At 41.2% G+C, this 24960-nt stretch overlaps 1 protein-coding gene across 1 annotated transcript in view; it reads left to right on the forward strand.

Annotated features, from left to right (window-relative positions):
• Positions 1-24960, forward strand: part of LOC306971112 (polypeptide N-acetylgalactosaminyltransferase 18-like) — a 109746-nt gene that overhangs the window by 59173 nt on the left and 25613 nt on the right. The window contains exons 2-6 of the mRNA XM_079567261.1: positions 980-1181; positions 2049-2215; positions 8215-8401; positions 17717-17914; positions 19279-19393. Coding sequence (XP_079423387.1) covers positions 980-1181; positions 2049-2215; positions 8215-8401; positions 17717-17914; positions 19279-19393 — 869 coding nt within the window. The remainder of the gene's footprint in view (positions 1-979; positions 1182-2048; positions 2216-8214; positions 8402-17716; positions 17915-19278; positions 19394-24960) is intronic.

A 24960-nucleotide genomic window follows, 5' to 3' on the forward strand; every position in this document is an offset into this window, starting at 1 on the left:
GATTTAACGTGTGACATTGCAGCGTGTTTCACGTTTGAACATTTTTTGTCTCTTCTTTTTTTTTTTTTACCATTAATGAACTGGGATTACTATCTAGAAAGGTGACTTTTGATATGTTACTTTTGTCCAGTAGCAGGATTATGTTCAATTGCATTAATAATGTAGATATAGTTTAGATAAGGTGTTTCCATCTATCTATTCCTGTTTCCTTCTTCACCCATTTGTACTGCACCTTTTGTTAAGCTTAAGAAAGATCATCTATATTTTATTTGTGGCCTGAAGCAACTGCAGACCTACAGCCCTCTCTATCCAGGCCAGTCCTTGTCTCTCCATGCGCCATAGGCCAGCAAGCATCATCTCTATTTTAATTCCCGTCACATCCACGCGACTGCAGTGAGCTTTTTGACATTTGGACCAAACAGGCCACCGTTGGGTTGTTGTTTCCGTTCGCTCAAACAAGAGATGCTTCAGAATCCTGCACCCTTGGGCATTCATCCACCTCTGCACAAAAAGCTGCCAAAAGCTTTTATTTGAAATGACAATGAAATTCTCTGTTACTTTGTGTCACATGTTAAGCTCGTTCCTTCAGCAGTTTCGGAAATGTTTGTTCCTGCCCCCAGCAATCCTCCCCTGAATAACCATGCGGAGCTCTGTCAAAGACAAAACAGACATAAATAGAGCTACAAAAAAAAGTCATTTGTTGTGTTATTTTTCTAAAGAGCAAGAATTCTCTTTAGAAATTCATATCCGCGTTTCAGTTTTCACTTTATCTTAAAAAACCTATTCATTTTGTATGTTGGCTGTTGCACATTTGACTTTCTTTGTCTTTTTAAGCGTTGTTTTGATGCTCCAAAGGAATCAAAACCAGTCCATCAAGAGCGTCCACTAATCCTTTTACCAGTGTTCTTACCTGGGACAATTTAATAACAGTCTGAGTTCCATCATCCTATATCATTAATGTTGTATCTTCTCCCCACAGATGTCCCACTGAAGGATGGAGAGGACGTTGCGCTAGACTCCGCCTCTGATCCTGCCTCCTCCCTCTTCTCCCACTGGGGGCGAGACCTGGGTCCTGAAAGTCGAAGAGTTGCGCTCAAAAAGTTCCGTTACTATGGCTACAATGGCTACCTTAGCGACCGTATCTCTCTCACGCGGCCAATCCCAGACCTGCGACCAGACGGGTGAGTGAAGGTTACCATATTTGTCGCTTTCAAGTTGTTGTTTTAGGATGTTAAACTCTTAACCTCCGCCTTCACCGAGTGCATTTTCTCTCATCATCTTTACCCACATCTAAAAGGGTACCATCTACAGGCCAGAGCAACGCCTAATTTGAAAGCCAAGACCTACAAACCTGATCTAGAAGGAACTTTTTCCTCGCATTGTTGCCGAGTTGTTGTCACTTTTTTGACATTATGTTTCATTGCTTTTATGTTGCATTTTTTGCCACATTTTTATCACTTTTTTGTCACTTTTTACATCACATTTGTGTCGCTTTTTGATGCTTTTCTGTTGCTCTTTTGTCACTTTTTTGGCCGTTTTTTCTGACTTTTTCATCCTCGTTTACGTTCCGTTTTTTGTTGCTATTTTGACACTTTTTTCCAAGAAGCTTTTAGATTTGGGTAAAGCCCAAAACTGGAGAAAATGTGCTCTGTTCAGGTGGGAGTTAATAGGTTTAAAGGAAGCAATTAAGCAAACACTGTTCATCGATTCCAAATTGTGTGGTATATCGGAGCAGACTTTAGTAGATTATACTGTATTATTCTAATACATAAAGCCCTTAAACACACCATTTTCTTCAAATTCCATTTAGATTAAATCAAAACGAAATATTGGTTGATATATCATATGATGATATTCTTTTGGTAATATATCTGGCTTCCATTGTAACTTGAGCTTGTAGCTGCACCTGCTTTTCCCCTCCTCAGGCGATCCCTTAACAGCAGCACCGCAATTAGTGTCTTTTTTACCACATCGATTCCCTACATGCGTTGCATTGTATTTTTGTCTTCCAACACAGTCCTACGTGTAATCTGCTGCTCCTCCCTCAGTTGCAGAAACATGTCGTACTCTTCGGACCTGCCTCAGCTCAGCATCATCTTCATCTTTGTGAATGAGGCGCTGTCCGTGCTGCTGCGCTCGGTGCACACAGCCATCCAGAGGACGCCCCCTCACCTGCTCAAAGAGATCGTCCTGGTGGACGATCACAGCAACAGTGGTACGATCAAAGCAACACACAAATGCTTGGTTAGACCTTTCCATCCGTTTCTTATTTGACATTATTTATCACTCACTTATTTCTCTCTTTTCATTCATAAACGCTCTATCAGTCACTTTCTGGTTTACAATACGCTTCTGCAAATGTAGCCCTTCCATCTGACTTTTTTTCAGTTTCCTTCTTTCAGTTTCTTTCTTTCTTTCAGTTTCTTTCTTTCTTTCAGTTTCTTTCTTTCTTTCTTTCTTTTTCATCCCTTCTTTTCATTCCCTTCTCTTTTTCTCTTTCTTTCTTCTTTCTTTCTTTCTTTCTTTTTCTTCAGCATTTGAACATTCTAACAGTAAACGAAACTCATCACCAACAGCATTGTCACCACAGAGATTACAGTAATGAAATTTTCTGTCAATACCTTTATATCTGCGCACTACTTTTGCAAGTCGATTATTTCCAGTTTTTAAATTACAAATGCCATGTCTGTGGGGGACATTCTCACACAAAAGCTACGTTTCTAATTTAAACATGGTCTTAAGATCCACATAAACCTCACAGGAACCTCTATTTCACTGACATAATGAATGCTAGTGCGAACCTGCCATACTGTTGCATTTTTATATTAGACATTTGTATTTGCATCCAAAAGTTAGCTCATACCTGACCTATGGCTGGTGCTTATACTGTATGTGGAGCCCTGTTCATGCACGTTAGCATTGCAGGTTCAAGTCTTGCCTCCAACCATTTATAAATGTCCTGTCCTGTATAAACTTTCTGGTCCAAAATCCTTTCCCTAAATAATAACGTTGACCAAATTCAATCATAATAAATCCATCCAGCAAACTGTTATCGTTCTTAAATGTTGTATTCAGTAAAACAGAAATACTTCTCTAAGGCTGATTAAAAAAACTTTTTTTGCATATTCCAAATAATACAACAATGCAAAAACTACATTCTTGCATCAACAGAATAAATTACTAATGATGCATGATTACGACATTGGCGCAGCAATCAACTCATTATTCCATTACTCCTGTAGATGCGTGTGTTCAGACTCCATATGTTTCCTCGTCACACAGTCTCAGCATGCACTTTGTCAGTCTTATAAATATTAATGCACTTCACCCAAGTAGTGCGCATAAAAATAGGCCCTGTATCAAAGAAAGTATCTCTGGAAATTTTTATTATGACAGATCAGCCATATTTTATCAACATTGCAGACAGCAGATTCTAAAAAAAAGCATTGTGTCTTTGCATCATGGGCCTAATAACATCACGTGCTTTAGAGATGACTAGACTAACAATGACATGACAATGAGCTGATGATGGCAGTCCATGTCATGTCCACTTTGTGTAACCTCTGAGGCGGTGTGTCGCATTGCATTTCCAGCCGAGATCTGGACAGACATTGATTTTATGTTGACACAAGGACAGACACTCACACGGTACATGATGTTCAGCGGCTATTTCAAGACAAGCACCTGGTCAAGTAGCAGTAACATTTTCTACAGTTTTGTACAATGTAATGAAAGGCAATGAAGATTTTTTATAACATTCCTAAAATCATCCCAGCTGTTGTTTATACGCACATTTCACCACTCTCAGGTACTGTGACTTAACAATAACAACAAGCCTGCAGGCCTCACAATCAGCAAAAATGCTTTATGATGAGATTATTAACAATAGATACAGATGGCACCTCGTCATAAAAGGGGCCGTGGTTTCGCCGAGGGGTAAAAGAGAATCTTTTGGGAAACACAATTTTCCACTCTTTTTAGCCATTATAGCAATTTAGCTATAAATGAAGTCAACTCTAAATCAGGTCCTTATGGGCATTTTTTCACAGCTGATTGTTCAGTAGAAGCGGAAAAAAAAAACAGCAAACGTAACTAGCGCTAGCTAGCATTAGCATGTAGCATGATGCTAACTTGAAGCATCATGTTAGAATTCTCCATTATTTATGTAATTATGGCTGTTGATTTACTTTGCTCCTCTCCATGTTTTTGTATCTTTATTGGGTAGAAAACTATATAAATAATTCTGCATTTCAAAAATGATCATATATGGGCGATTCCAGAGATGTCATCTCTATTGTCTGCATCTACAAGACATTAATGGACAATCTAGACTAGAAAACATGTACAGGTCCTTTAATGGCTTTAGAGTTTACCTCTTAACCCCTGCCTCAACCAAGTACATTTTATCCAGTTCAGTTTTACCCAAATCAAAAAGCTTCTCGACTGGAGCTCGCAGCCTATAGTCCAGTGTAACGCCTCATTTGAAAGCTAAGGCCTACAAAACTGATGTTGAAAGATGTTTCCTTGCGTTGTCGTCACAATTTGTTGCGGTTTTGTCGCATTTTGTCACCTCTTTTGTTGTCTCTTTTTTGTCGTGTTTTCGTCTCTTTTGGGTGCTTTCTTTGACGCTATTTTGTCCTGTTTTCATCTCCTTTTTGGGGCGTTTTTGTCGTGTTTTTGTTGTTTTTTTGTTGCGTTTTCATCACATTTATGTCATTTTTTGTTGTGTTTTTTTTTTTGCTTTTCCTGGCACGTTTTCATTGCTCTTTTGATGCTCTATGGTCACTTTTTAGATGCTTTTTTGTTGCTTTTTCATCACTTTTTTGACGGCTGTTTTGCTGTGTTTTCATCCTCATTAATGTTTGGTTTTGTTGCTATTGATAGCACTACAAAACTTAATTTTAGAGCCAAAACATTCAGATTTTTCAGATATTTCAATCAGTAAATAGAATAAAACACAAGTATTTAAACAAGCATGTGTGTGCTGTGAGCTAAAACCTGTCTTTTACTGTAACTTTACTGAGAGCGGGGCCGTCTCCAGCTTGTCTCCATGGAGATGTTGACTAAAGGCAGCCAAATATGAGATTTATATGGGTCTAAATCCAAACCCCTTCTTTAAATGACCTACCGCAAAAACAGCATTTTCTGTGTGTCGCTGGTCATTAGTAGCATGTTTTGTATTGCTGGCAACAGTATAATCCAAAATGTTGCGCAGTGTGGCTTTACGTAACATCACATCTTCATTAGTCACATTTTGCTTCATTGCAGGTGGATTCGGTCACTGTGCATTCGCGTTGGCCTGCCCTGAGCAAATTAACCTATGCCTCTACGATAATCCCTTAAAACCCGGGATAGACTGTAATTACAGGAGCACACGGCGCAGTTGAATGAGTAAACATGCTGACTGAGAGTAACCCAGGCCTTGTGCAAAGAAATACTGACAGAGCAGTGGAGGAGGAAAATGCTGAGCTCAAAATACACCGGATTATAGAAAAATAAATAATATGCACAATGAATATGTCCTCTTCAGGTCGAATAAGATTGGGGCGCATTCATGCAACAAGTATAAAGGGTGTTCTGAGTTGATTTAGCTGTTCTCAACATGTATCGTTAACTTTATGATTGAAAAACTGTCCTCTGAGCTTTTAAAGGAAAAGAACAGCAAATGATTTCAGCCATAGCACTGACTCTTAGAAGTTTTTTGTTATAATATTCAGATTGTTTGTCTCATTTACCACGAGTCTGTTCATGTGACTCACTCTGTATGCCTCTTGTGTCACAGAGAACATCAATCCCATACCCACACACACACACGGGCTGTACAATATTGCAATGCTGCCCGCAGGCCAACCCTGCTCTTCCTCATCTCTGTGTCCATGATTAGCATTAGCTTCTTCGGTATAATGAGCCGCTGTTTGCTGTTGACCTGGAAAACGTGAGTCCAGAGTCATATTTGAGATTCACAGTCATGCATTATTGATAAACACGATAAATAATGGACTGTGTGGAGAAGATTGAGCAGTCTGAAGACGGCGGTCGGTCATTTTGTTTCTAGCTCATTGTTGCGTGCAAGATGTCAAGGTTTTATTCCGACACAACGCTAATCTTTGAATATTTTTGTGTCTACAGAAAATATGCAGTAATAATGGGAAGCTAACTCCAACAACAGTCAGAAATCTTTTGCAAAATGGGAAAACTTAAAAATATGATGATCGAATTGATTTTTTTTTAGCTGATGCAATTTCCACACTGCAAGAAGCAACAATGTTTTGCTTATTGAGGTCTTCCATCTAATCGCAATTGACACAAGTTCAGTCATGATTTGCTTCCATTTTTTTTTTTACATAACATAATGAATGATCAAAACATTTCGTGATTATTGTTCAAATTGAATGTAGCACTTTGCTGAACTAGATAAGTAAAAATATACACAATACAGTTATTGAGTATGAGAAGGTTTGCTTATTTTGTGTGTCATACTGTATGAAACCTTGCAATAGAGACTTGGGGTTTCCTAAACTACTGTAAGATAAGATAAGATAAGATGGTACTTTATTGATCTCACAGATGGAGAAATTGCATTCGATGAGAGAGCATCCGGCAGCAGCACCCATTCAGTGTGCACCACTCTTTTTTTTTCTTTGGTGAAAGATCGTTGTGCCGCGGCCGCCATCTTCACTGTTTTGGTCACAGGAGGAGCACTGGTTGATGGGAAATCCGTAGACAATGACCACGGCGGTGGAGCTCTTGCACTTGGCCACGATGTTCTTGGCCACACAGGTGTAGTTGGCCGTGTGGGACAGACGCGCCTGCTTGATGATCAGGTTGTGGTCCACGGTGATGTAGAAGTTCCTGTCCTCGGCCGGGTCGATGATCTCGTCGTCCTTCAGCCACTCCACCCGCATGACCTTGGAGGATGGAGAAACTGTAGCTGCCCTCTGTCTCCTCTGATCATCTGAAACGGTGCACCGCCTCCTGGGCTTGTCCCCGTCTCAGAGCGTGGTGTCCTGCACTGGTCAGCTCCACCTCGTCCTTCCTCTTCCTCCTGCACAGCTCCCTCCACAGTCTATCACCATCTCCTCGTTGGTCCCTTTTGTTGTTTCCTGTAGCTCCTCTTGTGACGCCTCCTCCGTGCTGCAGGTGTGGGGGCTCTTGGTGCCTCTTCACTGTTCAGTGTCTCAGAAGAAGATGCTTGGGCTTTGCTGCTACTTTTATTTGTGTGACTCTCATTCATCATACAATTATACAAAATCGATATTTAGTTCAAATATTGATGACTGCGCAATTTTGCAGATTAAACACAAAGCAATCGGATTCGTTTAAATTGTTTTTTGAGTCCCTGCACCAGCACAGGATCAGCTGAGTGCAGGAGAGCATTCACCCACCAGCTACAAGATTTTGGGTTAAAGTTTTATTAGTGGTGGGCACCCTGGACCCATATAGTTGTTGCCTGCACAAATACATGCAACAGATTAAAATTATGGTGAGATAAACTGATAGAAAGCACAAAACTTGTATTTAATTGTAATGTTTTTTTGCAGCTCATAATCTGCTAAAAGAATTATACATTTGGTGTCATGGGTCACAGTGGCGGCATAAATAAACAAACAAACTGCGAGTCGGTGCGTGATCCCTGAAACCTACGTGAAGCCGAGAGTAAAATAAGTGCCCATAAAAGCCTCCTCCACAAATCAGTAGTTCATTACGGTGACCTGGATGAGTGCCCTATGCCGTGAGCGTGCCCCTTCATCACTGGGCCGCTCCTCCTCTGTGGACCTCTTGTATTTTACTCATTTGCTAGCGCCGCTGCCAGAGCAGTTTTGTTCTACTTCAAAGGCATTTTTAACAACGGCATTAATTTCGAGCTCATTACAGGAGCGGATCATGTAGCGTCAAATTACTATTTGATTTGTGGCTTATTACAAGCAACTCCCTCCATTAATGACCAAACATAAACATAACAGCAAGACTGGCTGGCATTTCCCTTCTATGCTGCTCTGAACAAAGGTTTTTTGCTCAAACTTGAACATCATTCACATAATAGATGCACATTCTGTTCAAACTCATCATTTCCACATTGGAAAAAGTTAATGCTAGAAAAGCTCAGGTGCATGTGTTTGTCTGTACACCATTACAATGTCAAAATCCTTTCTTTTTTTTGCTGCAATATTTACTGTATAAAAAAAAGTGCTTTTCCTCTGTGTATTTTTTCAGTGGAGCTGAAAGAGCACCTGCAGAGCTTTGTGGATGAGACCAACAGCCAGCACGGACCAGACTTTGTCAAAGTGGTCCGACATGACAAGCAGGAGGGTCTGATTCGGTCCAGAGTGAGCGGCTGGAGAGCTGCCACTGCCCCGGTGGTGGCGCTGTTTGATGCACACGTGGAATTCAACACTGGATGGTGAGTTGTGAAGTAATACAAAGGATGAAGCAGAAAAAAACTCCAGATTTTATAATTGTGATAATTGTGCAAGACAAATTGGTCAATTAGCAACCAGCAAAGGCTTTCATTTATTGATGCTACAAACAACTAAATGTCTCCATGGTGTCTTATCATGTAAAGCCTGCTAACCCTGGTGCAACATGGTCTGAATTCAAATGATTGTATTAGTTTAGCCATATTTACATTTGAAGCATTCCTGGATATTCCTGGATATGGTTATAACATGCCCTGTGTATGTGTATTCATATAACAAAAGTAAAAAATGAGTCTTTTCTACACAATACATACAATACAATTTAATTATGCTTCTTAGCTTTACTTGGAGGTTGCTTAAATTTTCTTTGAACATCCAGAACATATTCTCACAAACAGTAGGTCTTGGCTTTCAACAAAGTAAAACGCGTGCACTACTTCAAAAACAGATGAGACACGTTTGATAAGTTCAGTGAGCTGGAGTGAGGTCTTGTTCGGGTCATGCTCATATTGATTCTTTTTTATTCTATTCCGAGCACTGTAGTTGTCAGAACGCCACTTGTGCCCAGTTGAGTCCATGAACAGTCTTTCTGTCTCAATCCAAAACGGTTAACTGCATCGGTTTATTACCTTGTTGGTTTGTAGTGAAAGAGGGGAGAGTTTTTCATTGTTATTGACTTGTTGTAGCATGTGCAAAAGTGGATCAAATGTATTACTCATGCAGCATTCTTTCATTTACATGTCAGATTTGGGCCCAAATACTGTAATTGATGTAATTTAAACTGGTGAATTGCATGCCTTCAAAAAGCTTCATGTTATCGTCCAGCTTGCACTCGCATTATCTTTTTTCTAATTTGGTCATATTCTGTCTCCCTGTATAATTACAATCCACCATAAACCTGGGGTTTTCAAATAACTTGTCGTTTTATGCGACTGCTTTTGACCTTCCAGTTTAGCGTATTTCCATTCAACATGTTTGCTACCGTTTTTTACTCCTTACTATATTGAAATAGTTGTGTGAAAACCTGAATGCCCATATAAAAGCTGCCTGAATGTTAGGTTTTCTGACCAGCTCGAGCCTCCCCCGTGGTACTGTAAGTGGATAAATGCTGTGGTGAAGGGAAAAAAGAATCCATTTTGAACAGAATGAGGCGCTGAATGAATTGCATGGGCTGACTGCTGATTAAATCCTATTTTACTGCGCGGGGGTGGCTCCTGTGGATATACGGCTTTATCACGATCTGTGCTCAGGAATTTTATTGCTTGTTATCTCCTATTTTTACACAATACACAAGCAAAAACGAGATATACACTTGTGAGATGGTCCAGACAATATTGGAAAAGCATCAAATTGTTTTTTTTTTCTCCCTGAGAAATAGTTTGATTGCAAAGTGATTTATGTGTTAAGATCAAGGACTATAGTTCCCTGTGCACATTTTAGACTGTACATTAAGTACAAAAGTACAAAGTACGCACGTAAAACTATGTCACTTGTTCTGAACATTTGACTGATGTGATGTAGTAGTCAGTTGCAACTGACCCATGTTATTTAGAATTTACGACATGAAAGATTACATGTGTATTATTCAAGACTAGGGATACACCAATCCGATACTGGTATTGACTATCGGAGTATCAGAGTATCGTAGTATCGGAGCATCAGCTACAAATATCCAATACTGAACCGATACCAGTTTTGGCTCTCACCGCTTTAAAGCAGAACTAAGTAACTCATACTCCTAGAGCCCAAAAGCGCCACTGCAGGTGTTTAGCATGTTGCGTTTTTTTACTCATGAATTGTCCGTGAGAGTAAATACTACACTGACAGAAAAGACAAAGGGAGAGAGGGATCTTGTACATTGTGCCACAACCCAATTACACAATGGAGATACATTTTTTCACTCAAACTTACCTGTAAACACTGTTTAAGTGGCGCTAGCCCACAGTTAACTTTGCCCTTTAGCCTGTTAGCTTCTTCTTTGTGATTCTATTAGGGTGTATTGGGTCTCTGGGTCGGAGCAGGGAAAGTTGCAAGGGTGGTTTTCTGGCCAGAGACACCAAGGGGAGTCCCCCCTCAATGACAGTCCCCAGAGGGACTACGAAAAGGATTTATTAAGGTAAATAAGTTACTCAGTTGTTCTTTAGAAACACAACTTTCACCGACTAAATCTAATTGAATATTGATGCCATATCTCATTTTGAAGCTCAGAACCAAGAGAATTAATTCGCTGAGTTAGTTTTGACCTCCTCATTTTTGATTGATGCGCAAAATGCCACAGTATGCTAAAGCTTGCGGCAACATGCTAATGCTAATGCAATAACGACAACTAATCAAGGGTGGGACAGAAACTCTGATTTGATCACACACATCTTTATCTCACAATGGAGAGTACCAACTTTTTCATTCACTGGAACTACTTTAAAGAATGTCTTCTCTCTCCTATCGGTTAATGTCGGATATCGGTAGATTCTCAAACCCCCGTATCGGTATCGAAAGCAAAAAATCTGGATCTGCGCATCTCTAGTTCAGACTATTCTGCTCTAAACCCGTACTCCAATGCAGATAAAAAGATTTCTTAACTGAGTAAAGGCATGATCTGCTGTGTCTTGATCTGCCTTGAATTTTAATCTGAGGCTAATGCTGTTATCCCAAACATATTCTAATATTATGCAATATGGGCTTGAGACATTACAAATTCATCGGTGACTCTCAACACAAGGTCTCTGTGCAGACAACAAAGCAAAAGTTAATGTAGTGAATTTAGATCAGGCGAGTTCATCTGTAGAGCCTCCCTGTCCACTGTAGATTCATTCAAGTCAGTGCAAGACAAGGGGTTTCCTACAGCATGGATATGTACCTATTTTACATACAGTATATAGAGAGAGAGATTTTGAGATTCACCACTACCATGACGCAATGCGCTGTTGTTTTAAATGGACAGCACCGTACAGTAGTAGCAGTAGTAGTAGTAGTAGTAGTAGTAGTAGTAGTAGTTTATTTTCTTCAGTCATTATAAATATTTATATTTAGCTCACAAGTCACATGTTTTTCAAAGATCTTATACATTATACAATAAGAAAAACTGGTACATTAATAATTTAAGTATTAGTAAAGACTTATACTACCCAACCCCTTGTACAACTGTGACACTATGTCCAAAGGTGATCCATTATACAGTTTCTCTGATACCAACGATGGAAACACATAAGCGCAAAACTTAAAGCAGTATTAAAGTAACTTGTTTACCTTAATAAATTCTTTTCATAGTCCCTCTGGGCGTAATACAAGTGTTAGTGGGATGATCCCCCTGGTTTCTCTGGCCAAAAAAACACAATTGCAACTTGACTGCCACCGGGTCAGAGGCGCAATACACACTAATAGAATCACAAAGAAGAAGCTAGCTAGCCAGCAACAGCAAAGTCATTGTGTTTTGCAAGAAGTTGACTCTCCTCAGGGACCAGGCATTTTGAATTGATTTCCTCTGGTCAGAATCTATGAGTGCTTTAGTAGAGACGCTAGGTCACTATCACATAATCATCACATAAGAATGTTTTATTCTATTTAACGGGTGAACCTTGCATCATCATCTGTATGGTTTAATCTTAAGTACAGTACAATGAATAGAAGTGATTCTACACTTAAGTCAAGAACCAGGAGGAAAAGCCTCAAAGGACACAAACGTCTGTTAAATTGTAAAAGGTTCAAGAATATTGCACAAAACAGTGGCCTCTTTAATTTGATGACTTTTGACTTGAAGCTTTTGCTGTTGTAGAGTGCATTTATAGAATTGATTTTCTTGGACAAGTCGGATGTGCAGAGGGGATTGTGAGAGCTAGAAACTATTTTGAGCCAAAGCTAAAAAAAATCACAGTTTGAAAAGGAATAATCAGGTACTCCAGCTTTAACTTCCTTATATTTCATCAATTTAAAGCAGTACGAAGTAACTTGTCTACCTTAATAAATCCTCTCCGTAGTCCCTCTGGGGGTAGTACAAGTGTTAATGGGATGATTGGGGGTCTTTCATCTCCCCCTGGTGTCTCTGGTCAGAAAACCACAATTGCAACTTCGCTGCTACCGGTCGGATTCACCAATTCACAATCAAGAAGCTAACAGGCTAATGGGCAAAGCTAACTGCGGGCTAGCGTCACTTAAACAGCATTTACAGCCAAGTTTGAGTGAAAAAAATGTATCTCCATTGTGTAATTGGATGTACAATATCCCTCTCTCCCTTTGTCTTTTCTGTCAGTGTAGTATTTACTCTCACGGGCAATGAATAAGTAAAAAAAAAAAAACATGCTACGACACCTGCAGTGGCGCTTATGGCCTCTAAAGGCATGAGTACTGCTTTAAACTTCAACAATCAAAATTATGTTATGTGTCCGCAGTTTATTTCTTATCGAACGATCTTCATTCAAGTGTTCTATACTTCTCCATAATATTTAACTTATACATTGTCTTAAATGCTTCAATAGTTTTGGAGCCCTTAAAGGAGCTATCCTTGATTTTTTTAATTTTCTGTTATTGGAATATAATTTGTTGTAGGGCTGTCTTGGCTGACACGTCTGACATGTGGCGGTCGGGGACAGTGCTCCTGGATTGGCAGACCGGGGTGGTCCCTCTCTTTAAGAAGGGGGACCGGAGGGTGTGTTCCAATTACAGAGGTATCACCCTCCTCAGCCTCCCCGGTAAGGTCTACTCCAGGGTGCTGGAGAGGAGGATCCGGCCGACAGTCGAACCTTGGATCCAGGAGGAACAATGTCGTTTTCGTCCTGGTCGTGGCACACTGGACCACCTCTCTATACCCTTCATCGAGTGCTCGAGGGTTCGTGGGAGTTCGACCAACCAGTCCACATGTGTTTTGTGGATCTGGAGAAAGCGTTCGACCGTGTCCCTCGTGGTGCCCTGTGGGGGCTGCTCCGGGAGTATGGGGTCCGGGGCCCTCTGCTAAGGGCTGTCCATTCCCTGTATGACCGCAGCAGGAGCTTGGTTCGCATTGCCGGCAGTAAGTCAGACCTGTTCCCGGTGCGTGTTGGTCTCCGCCAGGGCTGCCCTTTGTCAACGGTTCTGTTCATTACTTTTATGGACAGAATTTCTAGGCGCAGCCAGGGGCCGGAGGAGGTCCGGTTTGGGAGCCTCAGGATCTCATCTCTCCTGTTTGCAGACGATGTTGTTCTGTTGGCTTCAAAAAAATCAGGACCTTTAGCACGCTCTGGGGCGGTTTGCAGCCGAGTGTGCGGCGGCCGGGATGAGGATCAGCACCTCCAAATCCGAGACCATGGTTCTCCACCGGAAAAAGGTGGCTTCCCCTCTACAGGTCAGTGGGGAGTCCTTACCTCAAGTGGAGGAGTTCAAGTATCTTGGGGTCTTGTTCACGAGTGAGAGACGGATGGAGCGTGAGATCGACAGACGGATCGGTGCGGCGTCAGCAGTGATGCGGTCGATGTATCGGACTGTTGTGGTGAAGAGTGAGCTGAGTCGGAGGGCAAAGCTCTCGATTTACCGATCGATCTACGTTCCCACCCTCACCTATGGTCATGAGATTTGGGAAATGACCGAAAGGACAAGATCGCGAATACAAGCGGCCGAAATGAGTTTCGAGATCGGGTGAGGAACTCAGTTACCCGGGAGGAGCTCGGAGTAGAGTCGCTGCTCCTTCACGTCGAAAGGAGCCAGCTGAGGTGGCTAGGGCATCTGTTCCGGATGCCTCCTGGTCGCCCCCCGCGGGAGGTGTTCCAGGCATGTCCTAGTGGGAAGAGGCCTCGTGGAAGGCCCATGGCACGCTGGTGGGACTATGTCTCCGAGCTGCTGAGACTGCTGCCCCCGCGACCTGGCCCCAGATAAAGCGGAAGAAAATGGATGGATGGATGGATGGATGGATGGATGGGTGGAATATAATTTGTTTTGTCCTTTAGTATATGGTAAAAGCAGACATTTTCCAAAAAACACTGGTTTTAAAGCCTTTTAAACATTTATAAAATGTCAGGCTAGTAGGCATATTTTACAGTGAAGTGACAGTTTTCCTCTCTGGAAGTTGCGAAACCTGGTTTAAATCAGTCCCTGTGACGAATGTTGTAATGTTGTTTGATGTTGTAAAAGCATTAGAAAAGTTTGAGATGAGTTTGGACCAGAAAATAGCAGTTTGAAATTTGAGTGACCCTGTTTCTTTGTACAAACAGGTATAGCTCCTTTAAGTTGATTAGGTAAACCGTTCCATAGATCAACTCCTTTAACTGATAAACATCTCCTCGTGGTATTAGTCTTCGCCATAGGTTTTTGTAGCAGATCAGTTCCTCGGAGGTTGTACCTAGATTCTCTTATTTGAAACATCTCTTGTAAAAAGTGAGGAAGCATGAGGTTGTGAGCCTTGAACATCAAGTGCTGTGTAAACATCAAGAGTGACACGGCACAAGACAACAAAATAAACAGAAACGGATTATAGGCATGCTCTTGATGCATTCCTCGTTGTTGCTTTATTCTGTTTAAACGAAAATGTCAGCAAATATTCAGGAGGATTTTGCCTGGGAGCAGTGCTGTATTCAGGCTGCTGTAAAATTGAGAATATCTAAAGGGCACAGTTCTCTTGGCCTTCACTACAACACTTAGTTTATGTTTATTTTATTTTTTCCCCCCGTTTTTCTAATGTGTTATGACTGCGTTTGTTGGCCAACGTTGTTTAAGCCGTGTTGAAGACACATTTCTGTTTTTAATGGAACCATTCTCGATTCTATTTAAATGTGTTGATAATTACATGCCAATTCAAGTTATCCCTTACACACACTGGGTTTACAGCTGCAAGTCTGCATGTAGGTTTCCACTTCACTGCCAGTTCGTCTCTCGCTTTTTCCTCTAAAAGAACATGATGCCGCCTTTGTGAACCGAGCCGAGCCCTGATTGGCCCAGTTGTTTTTCCCACCGAGGGCCAGCTGTCGGCACCAGTCATCGATGAATGCAACAAATCAACAGTTCAGATGTTACCGGGGGATCAACACACTGCACACAGGCTCATGCCCACATTTGCTGCAACTCTCATCAGTGGTTTTCATCTCGCTCCAAGTAATCTGTGAATGAAAGCCATGCCATTTCAGTTTGTAATCTTCAACATGGCACAGGAGTCTGGAAATCGAGATCCAATTATTGTTTAAGAAGATGAATCTGATACTGGATGAACTTCTGCTGTATATTTAGGTTTATTTGTGTGAACATGCCCAATCAGAAAACTGTCAGAAATGGGATGTTTGATATGAAACTTGTGATCCAGAGCGAGCTGCCATGATTCCGCTTGTGGAAAATGTCTGTAGAGTCCTGTGTCTGCCTGTCACAATGATTTATACCCCTCCTCTCATGCTGCTGCTGTTGAGTGTTTTACAAAGAAGACCTCAGGGCAATAAAGTGTCTGTGTATCCAGCTGATTGACAATGAATTAGTGAAAAATGTTGGTTAATTTCCCGTCAAAAGCAACAGAGCTGTATGTGGACTGAGCAGCCATGCTAATCAGCCCTATTTATTGCTTAGGATTTACACAATTTTGCCATTTTGGACACAACACTTGACACCACCACTCAAAGGATGGATTTCTCAACAACACAAGCTTCTCATAACAGTGTACATGTTTCATTATGCAATCCTCTTATTCTGGATAATTGGCTGTTTTCCATCCATATTATGTTAAATTATACAGATAGATATGTCAAAATAGTATCCTTTGAGTGCTTGTTTTTATTCATAGCCTGAATGCTGTTGACATCTCGCCATACCATACATTTATAAGTACTCAAGGAGCACAAATCACCAGCCTAGGAAACGTTGCCCATTTTGCTTGTAAAAACTCAATTAAATTGCTGTGTGTTGCCCACTCTTTTATAAATTCGAGGATTATGATGTGTTCCCCTTTTCAAGTAAATTCCATTACGTCCAGTAAGCCTTCCACTTATGTACAACACCCGTCATTTCGCCACCGCTTTGGCCATTCTCATACATGTTTTGTGGATGTTGAGAAATTGCTGTATAATTACCTCGGGCACAAAACACTTGATCTACATAATTATCTCCATAAGGCTGCAATCATCTGCCGTGTGGGCTATTTCCAGTCCGGTGCAAGAACAGCGGCTTTTTTGTAACGGCCATAATCCCCTCACCTCCTCTGTTCTTTTACTGCTTTAAGAACAAACAATAAAAGTTACTGCAGCAAATTAGGCAGAAATTGTCATGAGCTGCGTGTTTACTTACTGAACCTAAAATCTCCTCTGTATTATTATTGTGTTGTGTGTTTTTTAAGATTCCTCCAGTAATAAAAATGTTTTTGTGTTAGCCTTTTGTCTTTCACTCTTGTAACATAAACTACCAATATATTATTTGGACTGTTCTACAATGTGGCTTTTTATTGTTATTTATGTGAATGTGTTCACCTCATTGAGTCAAATAGTTCAAGTATTTTGTATTGTCCTGGAATCGTTTTAACCTTGGTCATGGTCACATTAGTAAAATTTCATTAAATGTGTTATTTAAATCAAATTAGTGTGAATGCATCCACCGTCTTGCTGGTGTGTGATATGAGAACAGCCAAGCCGTGCTGTGCCCCTGCTGTGCTAAAATTGTGCCCTTTACCTTGACTGCAGCCTTTGATGTGTAGCTTGAACTAATTGCGTCTCTACCTCTGTGTCCCTCCTTGTTTTATATTTCATAAATTCTCCTGCGCAAGCGAACTTAGCATCTAGTACTAACGAACAATTAGCGTGCAAGATGGAAGCTCTGCCTTGAAGTTTGCGCTTTGATTTTATTATCAAACACGGCAGTAAGATGACAGGGAGGTTCGTGGGGCGTTTCAGAATTTGCACTTTAGTGTAAGCGCTGTGCATTCAAATGATTGTTAGTGATGTGTCCCAAAGGTGCCATAACATACAGATGCCATTATGCGTCTACCTTTGTTAATGTGCGCTTCAATAGAGTCGTTATTATAGTATTTTCCGTTATTAAAGCCCTGCTGTGGCTACCATCTGAATTAAAGCATTTCTGACAAACAAAATGAGAAAAATCATCCATTGTTCTTTCATGACGGAAACTTGGATACTGAAAAAATGAGTGGTTATAGTGGGAGGCTTTTAACTTTGAGTTTTTGCACTGGAGTGGTTCAATTCTAGCTCTTAGTTGCTGTGTGTCCCTTGGCCACCCCCTCTAAAAAGAGCCATGCCAACGGGTTTTTGGATTAAAATATATCAAGTCTGATTACGAAATGATACAAAGATAAATCAAATTTAAAAAGAAGGAATAAAATGCATATTGTCTTCTTGTTTTGTCGACAGGGCGGAGCCGATCTTACAGCGGATAAAGGAGGACCGGACGCGAGTGGTGTCTCCATCTTTTGACAACATTAAGTATGACACATTTGAGATCGAGGAGTACCCTCTGTCCGCCCAGGGTTTCGACTGGGAGCTCTGGTGTCGATACCTCAACCCACCCAAGTCCTGGTGGACTCAGCGCAACCAAACTGCTCCCATCAGGTACACGTCTAAAACATAGGAAAGACAACAACTTCACCTCTGCCACATGAAAGCATCTAGGCAGGACAAGGCAAGTCTATTTGTAATTCAAAAGTAATGGCAGGTTTCCTCCGGGTACTACACTTTCCCCTATCAATAAAAACATGTACAATAGGTTAATCCTTCAGCCAGGTGTTTCTGACCATTAGCCTGGCTTCACATTTGGAGATGGGTCCCCCAGCACTGCCCCTCGCTGGATGCTCACTGCTCCTACAGGTCTCCACAGCGACATTGAGGATGGGTCAAATGCAGAGAACGAAATTCCCTAAAGTATAGCTTAACTTAAAGGGACTATACAGAGTTTAAAAATGTTAAAATTAAGTATTTTCCTCCCTCTACATGTTCCAGCAGTGTCTTAAGGTGTAGAATGAGCCCAGACCTATTTACCACAACAGCCTCTAAAATCCTGCACTGCCACTCAAAAAGTTGTTACTTCAGGTCCAAATTGCCGTCATGCATGAGCTTAATATAGACAGTGCAGTTACGCGTGGCAGTAGTGAGTATAAAATGGCCAACTTGCATCTAGCCCCTTTAACATCCAGATATTAGCTTCATAAAACTGAGATACACCCTTACCCTTTTAACTCCTGCCTCTGGGCACCAGCATGAGACCACTCCCTGAGGTTCTCAGAGCCTGAGATTCATATCGTACTAACATGTCAGATATGTTTTGGTGCAATGCCATGGGGAGAGTTGCACAAAAACAGAGCGTCTTTAAAGTCTCTGTTCGACAGGAAGTCAGTGTTTAGACCTGAATCTACATAGACCTACATCCTCGCCTGTTCAGATGATATATTATGATTTATGCAAATGTTTTTTGTTGTTGTTTTTTTTCATTGTTTGAGATGTGCTCTCAAACACTATCTATTGGCACATCGATGGGTTTGTTTTCTACTTAAGTACACTGGATCTGGCCTTTAGCGTTTGTATTTTTCAGGAATAGAGCTGTTCCTGCCACATCACTGTTCTTCATATTGATGTGTGGAACTGACAGGACAAATGCTAATGCTAGATATTTTCCCTGATGTTGATGAAAGATCTGTTTACTCTCGCTCCCAAAATGTGCTGAATTTGTGCTCGTAGCCGAGGCATCATTTTGACAGCCGGGTCATTTGTTAGTATAATGGACTGTATGGGCTTATCATAAAAGCCCTATGTTTAGAGATGACTAGAAAAGTAGCTCCTCTGGGCCACCGTAACTGCGTGAGTGTCATGAAAGTCATTTAGTATTTATAGCCCTGAATTGCATTATATTGAGTCACGTATTCTAATCAATTTATTGTTTGCATGACTTTATTGTTTTCTTTTTTTTTCTCTGCATTTAGAAGTCCTGCCCTGATTGGCTGCTTTGTCGTCGACCGCAAGTACTTTGAGGAGATTGGTCTGCTGGACGAAGGCATGGAGATCTATGGAGGAGAGAACGTGGAACTGGGTATAAGGGTAAGTTTGTACAGCAGAGCAGGCACTTTACATACTGATAAGGCCTAACATCGTGGTCTCCTCAAGCAATGCATGCAATCACATCTGGCGATGTACAGTATCTGAATATTTTTCTGTCAAACCACCAAGAACTGCCTTTACAATATGTCAGATTAGACCACAATTGCCGCTGTTTGCTTCTCATGAATCACCTATCACTGGTTCTTCATCTGTTTTTTTTTTGTATATATAATTTTGACAAACTGCAAGCATGAAACACTGTAATACTCTTTTTGTCCTTGTCAAAGTCACATATTTATTGCACTACATATATCTACGTCTTTTTGCACATGATATATACAGAACATCTTGTTGTGCAGCGATGTCCTGCACAGTTGGTGTGGTCATGTTTTGCAGTAAAATGTACAGCATTTTGGGGCCATGTTGACTTTGTAAATGTGCTTTAAACTGACCATGACCTTGAACTAGGTTGATTTTAGTCTTTGAAAGTTCTGTTGCTAAAATATTATTCCAAATTATGCAATTATGCCAAGTGTTCTTGTCTTACAATAGGAAAGGGTTATTGGATCTCTTTAATAACCTCCCTCGTAAAACTAGAAGCATCGGAAAAGTCACAGAGTGTAATTGTTGTCCTTCTGACTAATCTGACTCCAAATTGAAATGTCTCGCAGAGTTCGCATGTTGAGAATGGAGCAGAACAATGACCTTTCCTTTGACAGAAGGCTTTTATCTGTCATTATCCTCTCGGTGCTGAGCTGTGTTCATGTGCAGGGAGTACTAATGAGACCCACTTCAGCTCTGCAGACTCACTCACAGCAGCAGCTGCACTTTTACACTAATTAGTTCTTAATCATACAACAATTATCAAATAGACTAAAACTAAGCTTTTGTTGGACCGATTAGATGCATTTTTAGTTTTAGTGCAAAGGCTTCAAATCCCAAAATCTGAATAGAAAACACGAAACTGTTCATGACACTGTAACAAGGTGCTAACTGTTACACAGGACGTGACCAAGCTACCGGTACATAAGACGAGTTGTCAAAAAGCTTTGCTCCAACAAATGCCAGATAGACTGATGAACTAGCTGCAACATTTTACAAAATAGACCTCTGCAATAACAATAGCTGAATCATTTGTTTCTTACTTTCCCATCATAGAGTTACAGATAATTGAATATTTTAACTTGTTATGATATAATGGATATGTACGATTTTCCTCTAACTGGTTCAGTAATACAGCTTATCTGAGTTGCCGGGTGTAGGGTTCACATGCACAAATCAGATACTGCTTTTACTGATAACGATAGTAATGCTTGTTTTATTTACAATTACAAAACCAATGTTAGATTATGTCAAGGTTGTCTTGATTATATGTTATTGTTTTGGTTCTTGTGACAGTTATCCAATCAGAAAGCATTGTGAGCACCACAGTTGGTGACAATATGACTTCTATGGCTTGGTGAACATAATAAGACTCTCCATCACTTCCAAAATAATGAATAAATATAATAAATATAATAAATCTGAAATCATCGTCATTGGTCCCAAATCACTCCTCCCCTCCTCCTAAGACTTCACTCTCTCCGTTGATGGCCACACAGTCACCACCTCTCCCCAGATCCGAAATCTTGGTTTCATTTTCGACCCCACACTCACATTCAAGCCCCACATCCGCCAGATCACCAAAACTGCCTTTTTCCACCTCCGTAACATTGCTCGCTTCCGCCCCACCCTCTCCACATCTGCCGCTGAAACTCTGATTCCTGCATTTATCACATCCAGACTCGACTACTGCAATAGCCTCCTGTACGGTCTCCCCTCCTCTGATTTACAAAAACTGCTCCAGCAAAAAGCTCCAGAGACCACATCACCCCCGTCCTCCAACAGCTTCACTGGCTCCCCGTACAACAGCGCATCCGTTACAAAGTTCTGCTCATCACCTACAAAGCCCTAAACAATCTGGCCCCTTCATACCTCACAGACCTCCTACAACGCCACCGCCCATCCCGTTGCCTCCGCTCTGCCACTTTCTCAAACCCATCACCAAATCAAATCACCGAACCTTGGGGGACCGAGCCTTCGCCATCGCCGCCCCCACCCTCTGGAATTCTCTCCCCATCCACATCAGAAACTCAGACTCACTGGCCACCTACAAAAAACTGCTCAAAACACACATGTTTCAGCTCACCTACAACCAACAATAGCTCTGCCATCTTTGTTTGTTCGTCTCATTATTATTATTATTATTATTATTAAAATCCCAGTCCCCAAACAAGTCCTGATCAATGTCAGTAAAATACTCAGTGACGGAATTCTGGAGATTGTGCAGCTTAAGGCAACCCGGGGCACTTGGAGCACATACTTAAACTGCCTCAAAGATTTAATAAGCTGTTATTAGTTCTTCTTTATTAGTTATCCGAGATGATTGATGAGTGGATCATCAGAGACCGTTTCTAGAGGATTCTAATTTACCCCCGAGATTCCCTCTGGTCAAACATTTAAGGAGCTTATCCTGTTCACTGAAACTGAAATGTGGGGATATTATTGTGCATATTATGCAGTGATCGCTCTCTCATTGACACAAAAACATTACTACTACAATTAGTGCTACCATTGCACAGCCTGAATTATGCATTGAGAACCAGTTACATTTTCAGGCTCATGTAAGTGAGAAGAGTTTTCCTGTGTGTTAGTAACCCTGACCATAGAAGGCAGCAGCTGTCCACTGACCTGTGCACTGCACGGTTTATCCTATGGAGCAGAGATCGACTGAGGTCATCCACACTGCAGCAAACCTTCAGAAAAATAGAGTGTAAGAGGCTTAATGTATGTGGCACCTTGCTACTTCCATCCTGTTACTAAATCATTGCTGTGCTGCAAAGTTAAGTATGACCAAAGGATGTGAGTTACTGAAGAGAATGTATATGGACTTTGTGTATCTTTTACAGCCTTGAAAATCACAGAGATCAGTGCGTAATGTAAAATAGTAATGATCTGTCGACAAAAGAGGTCCTCCGAGCATTCGTCTCTGTCAAAGTAATTTATCGCATGTACACTAATCCCCACTTTGTTCTATTTTAGGATCAGTCCAAAAGACGCCTGTTGTGAAGATGAATTATCTGCTGTGTTTATTTTCTTGCATTTTTAATATTTCCTGCTGTTTGCTAGACCCAATGTTTTTATAAATCGTCATCATCTCATTAAGCGCTTGAACTCTCACTGCCTGCTTTCTCACCACAAGTTTAAGTCCTCAGTGCAGTTTAGGATTCTCTTTCAATTTTGCAGCACCTCTTAAGATGTTGCATCTACTGAAAGATGGTAATTGACTATCAATTTTGCGGTCTCCATGGACTGGGACGACAAGCGGTTGCAATTACTCTCTTCTTTTGTATTCGGTATTTAGAGGTGCTTCATTACATTTGCAGCTACCATAACTACCACATAAAGTTTATAGACCAGCCAGACATTTACCTGATTGATGTTGTGGATAGACCTAAAGATCAAACTTCAGGCATTGAGTGGACAAGTAAAGGAAGCAATACAGTGCGTTAAGGCACTGCACCTGATTCTTCCTTTTCGTACCATTTTTTATTCAAAGTAGAGTGACATCCAGTCTGCTCTTTGCCGTATATTGTGCTTGCAGATGCATGAGCAAAAAGATGGCTACGTGCAGTGGGTGCTGTATTATTAACTATTTTTTAATAATCATGAACCCAGAAGTAACATTGGTCTACTCCCTGAAAGCAGTTAAAACAGGCTTATAAATTCTTCCCCATGAACAGTGAGTTTGGACTAATAATGTAAACTTCGCCTGCTGCCGTTTTTGGTTTGAAAACAGAATGAAAAGAGAATACTGAGGGCCTTAGATTATGTTACACTTTTCAATAATTGGGATTGCGATCCAAGAGGATACAGCACATTGTTTTTGTCCCACATCTGTATCTGTGCATATTCATAAGTACATGTTGGACAGATGTGTATCTTAAAGGAATAGCCCACCGTTTTTAAATACTGAGATAATGTTCTTACCTTAGCTTAGCTTAGACGGGTTGATATGTAGCTGTCTGGTCTTCACGCGTGCCCTCAGTCACGTAAACAGAGCATATAGCCTCTCCCAGCATAAGTATAGCTCCAAACTGAGGTGAAGTTGGTTGCTACCAAGTTTAATTTTGTGTTTCTATACTTGGATCGTGTAAAGACTCATGTAACCATATTTAAATAGGGAAAGAGCTTGATAGCAACTAACTTCACCTCAGTTTGGAGCTATACCTTTGCTGGGAGAGGCTAAATGCTAACGTCTGTGCTTTGTTTACGTGACTGAGTGCACGCGTAAAGACCAGACAGCTACATATCAACCCGTCTAAGCTAAGGTAAGAACATATCTCAGTATTTAAAAACGGTGGCCTATTCCTTTAAAGCGGAACTAAGTAACACATGCCCCTAGAGGCCATGAGCGCCACTGCAGGTGTCATAGCATGTTGCGTTTTTTTAATCATTAATTGTCTGTGAGAGCAAATACTACGCTGACAGAAAAGACAAAGGAGAGAGAGGGATATTGTTCATCCTATTACACAATGGAGATCATTTTTTTCACTCAAACTTGGCTGTAAATACTGTTTAAGTGGTGCTAGCCCGCAGTTAGCTTTGCCCATTAGCCTGTTAGCTTCTTCTTTGAGATTCCATTAGTGTGTATTGGTGACTCCGACCCAGAGGCAGCAATGTTGCAATTGTGGTTTTCTGGCTAAAGACACTGGGGGAGATAAAAGACCGCCCCAATCATCCCATTAACACTTGTATTACCCCCAGAGGGACTAAGGAAAGGATTTATTAAGGTAAACAAGTGACTCAGTTCTTCTTTAAGACCAAAATTTCCTTCATCAATGTTTCCATGGCGATTGTATAATTCGACGTTCAATTGTGGAAAAGTTCTTACTCTATGCGACTAATCCTGCAGGGTCCCTTTGAACTTTTCACTTCTCAACAATTACCCTCAGTTTTAATGACTCATCCAGTGTGGACACAAATGCTCCGGCGCTCTCGAAAGCCCCACATAATCATATTATTTCTGGAACAAAGGTAGAATTGATTTGGGCTCGAACAAAAGGGATGCTTCCTCTCTGTCTCCTGTTCTGCTCGACATATTGTATTTTTCTGTATAGCTCACAATTCATCATTCTGCTCTCTCCCTGTCACTTTTCTCTTCGGTTTCCCTCTAAATCTGCTGCTCTTTCATCTCAGCCTGTATCTCCACTGCACACCCACCTGCTCCACACACCGCTGCGCTCGAAGAATAGCGGGCCCTAAGCCTTTACGGCGGCTGTAGAGGTATTTTTGGGGGGGAGCGCAGTCTGGATTTTGTGCACAGTGCTTGCCGAGGCTCTTTGGCTCGATCCAATGCCACCGTTCCACTGTGAGCAGGGATGAAGCCAGAGGACACAGGATTACACAAAACACACAAAACAACCGTGTGTCCCCATGGCAGCATATTCAGAAGTGCTTGTTTGCGACGACACGCTAAAGCGGCTGCACAAACTTGAGCTGAGATTCAGGAAATAACATTTTATGCA

The sequence above is a fragment of the Gobius niger genome, assembly GCF_951799975.1.
Source record: "Gobius niger genome assembly, chromosome: 12".
Classification (NCBI taxonomy): domain Eukaryota; kingdom Metazoa; phylum Chordata; class Actinopteri; order Gobiiformes; family Gobiidae; genus Gobius; species Gobius niger.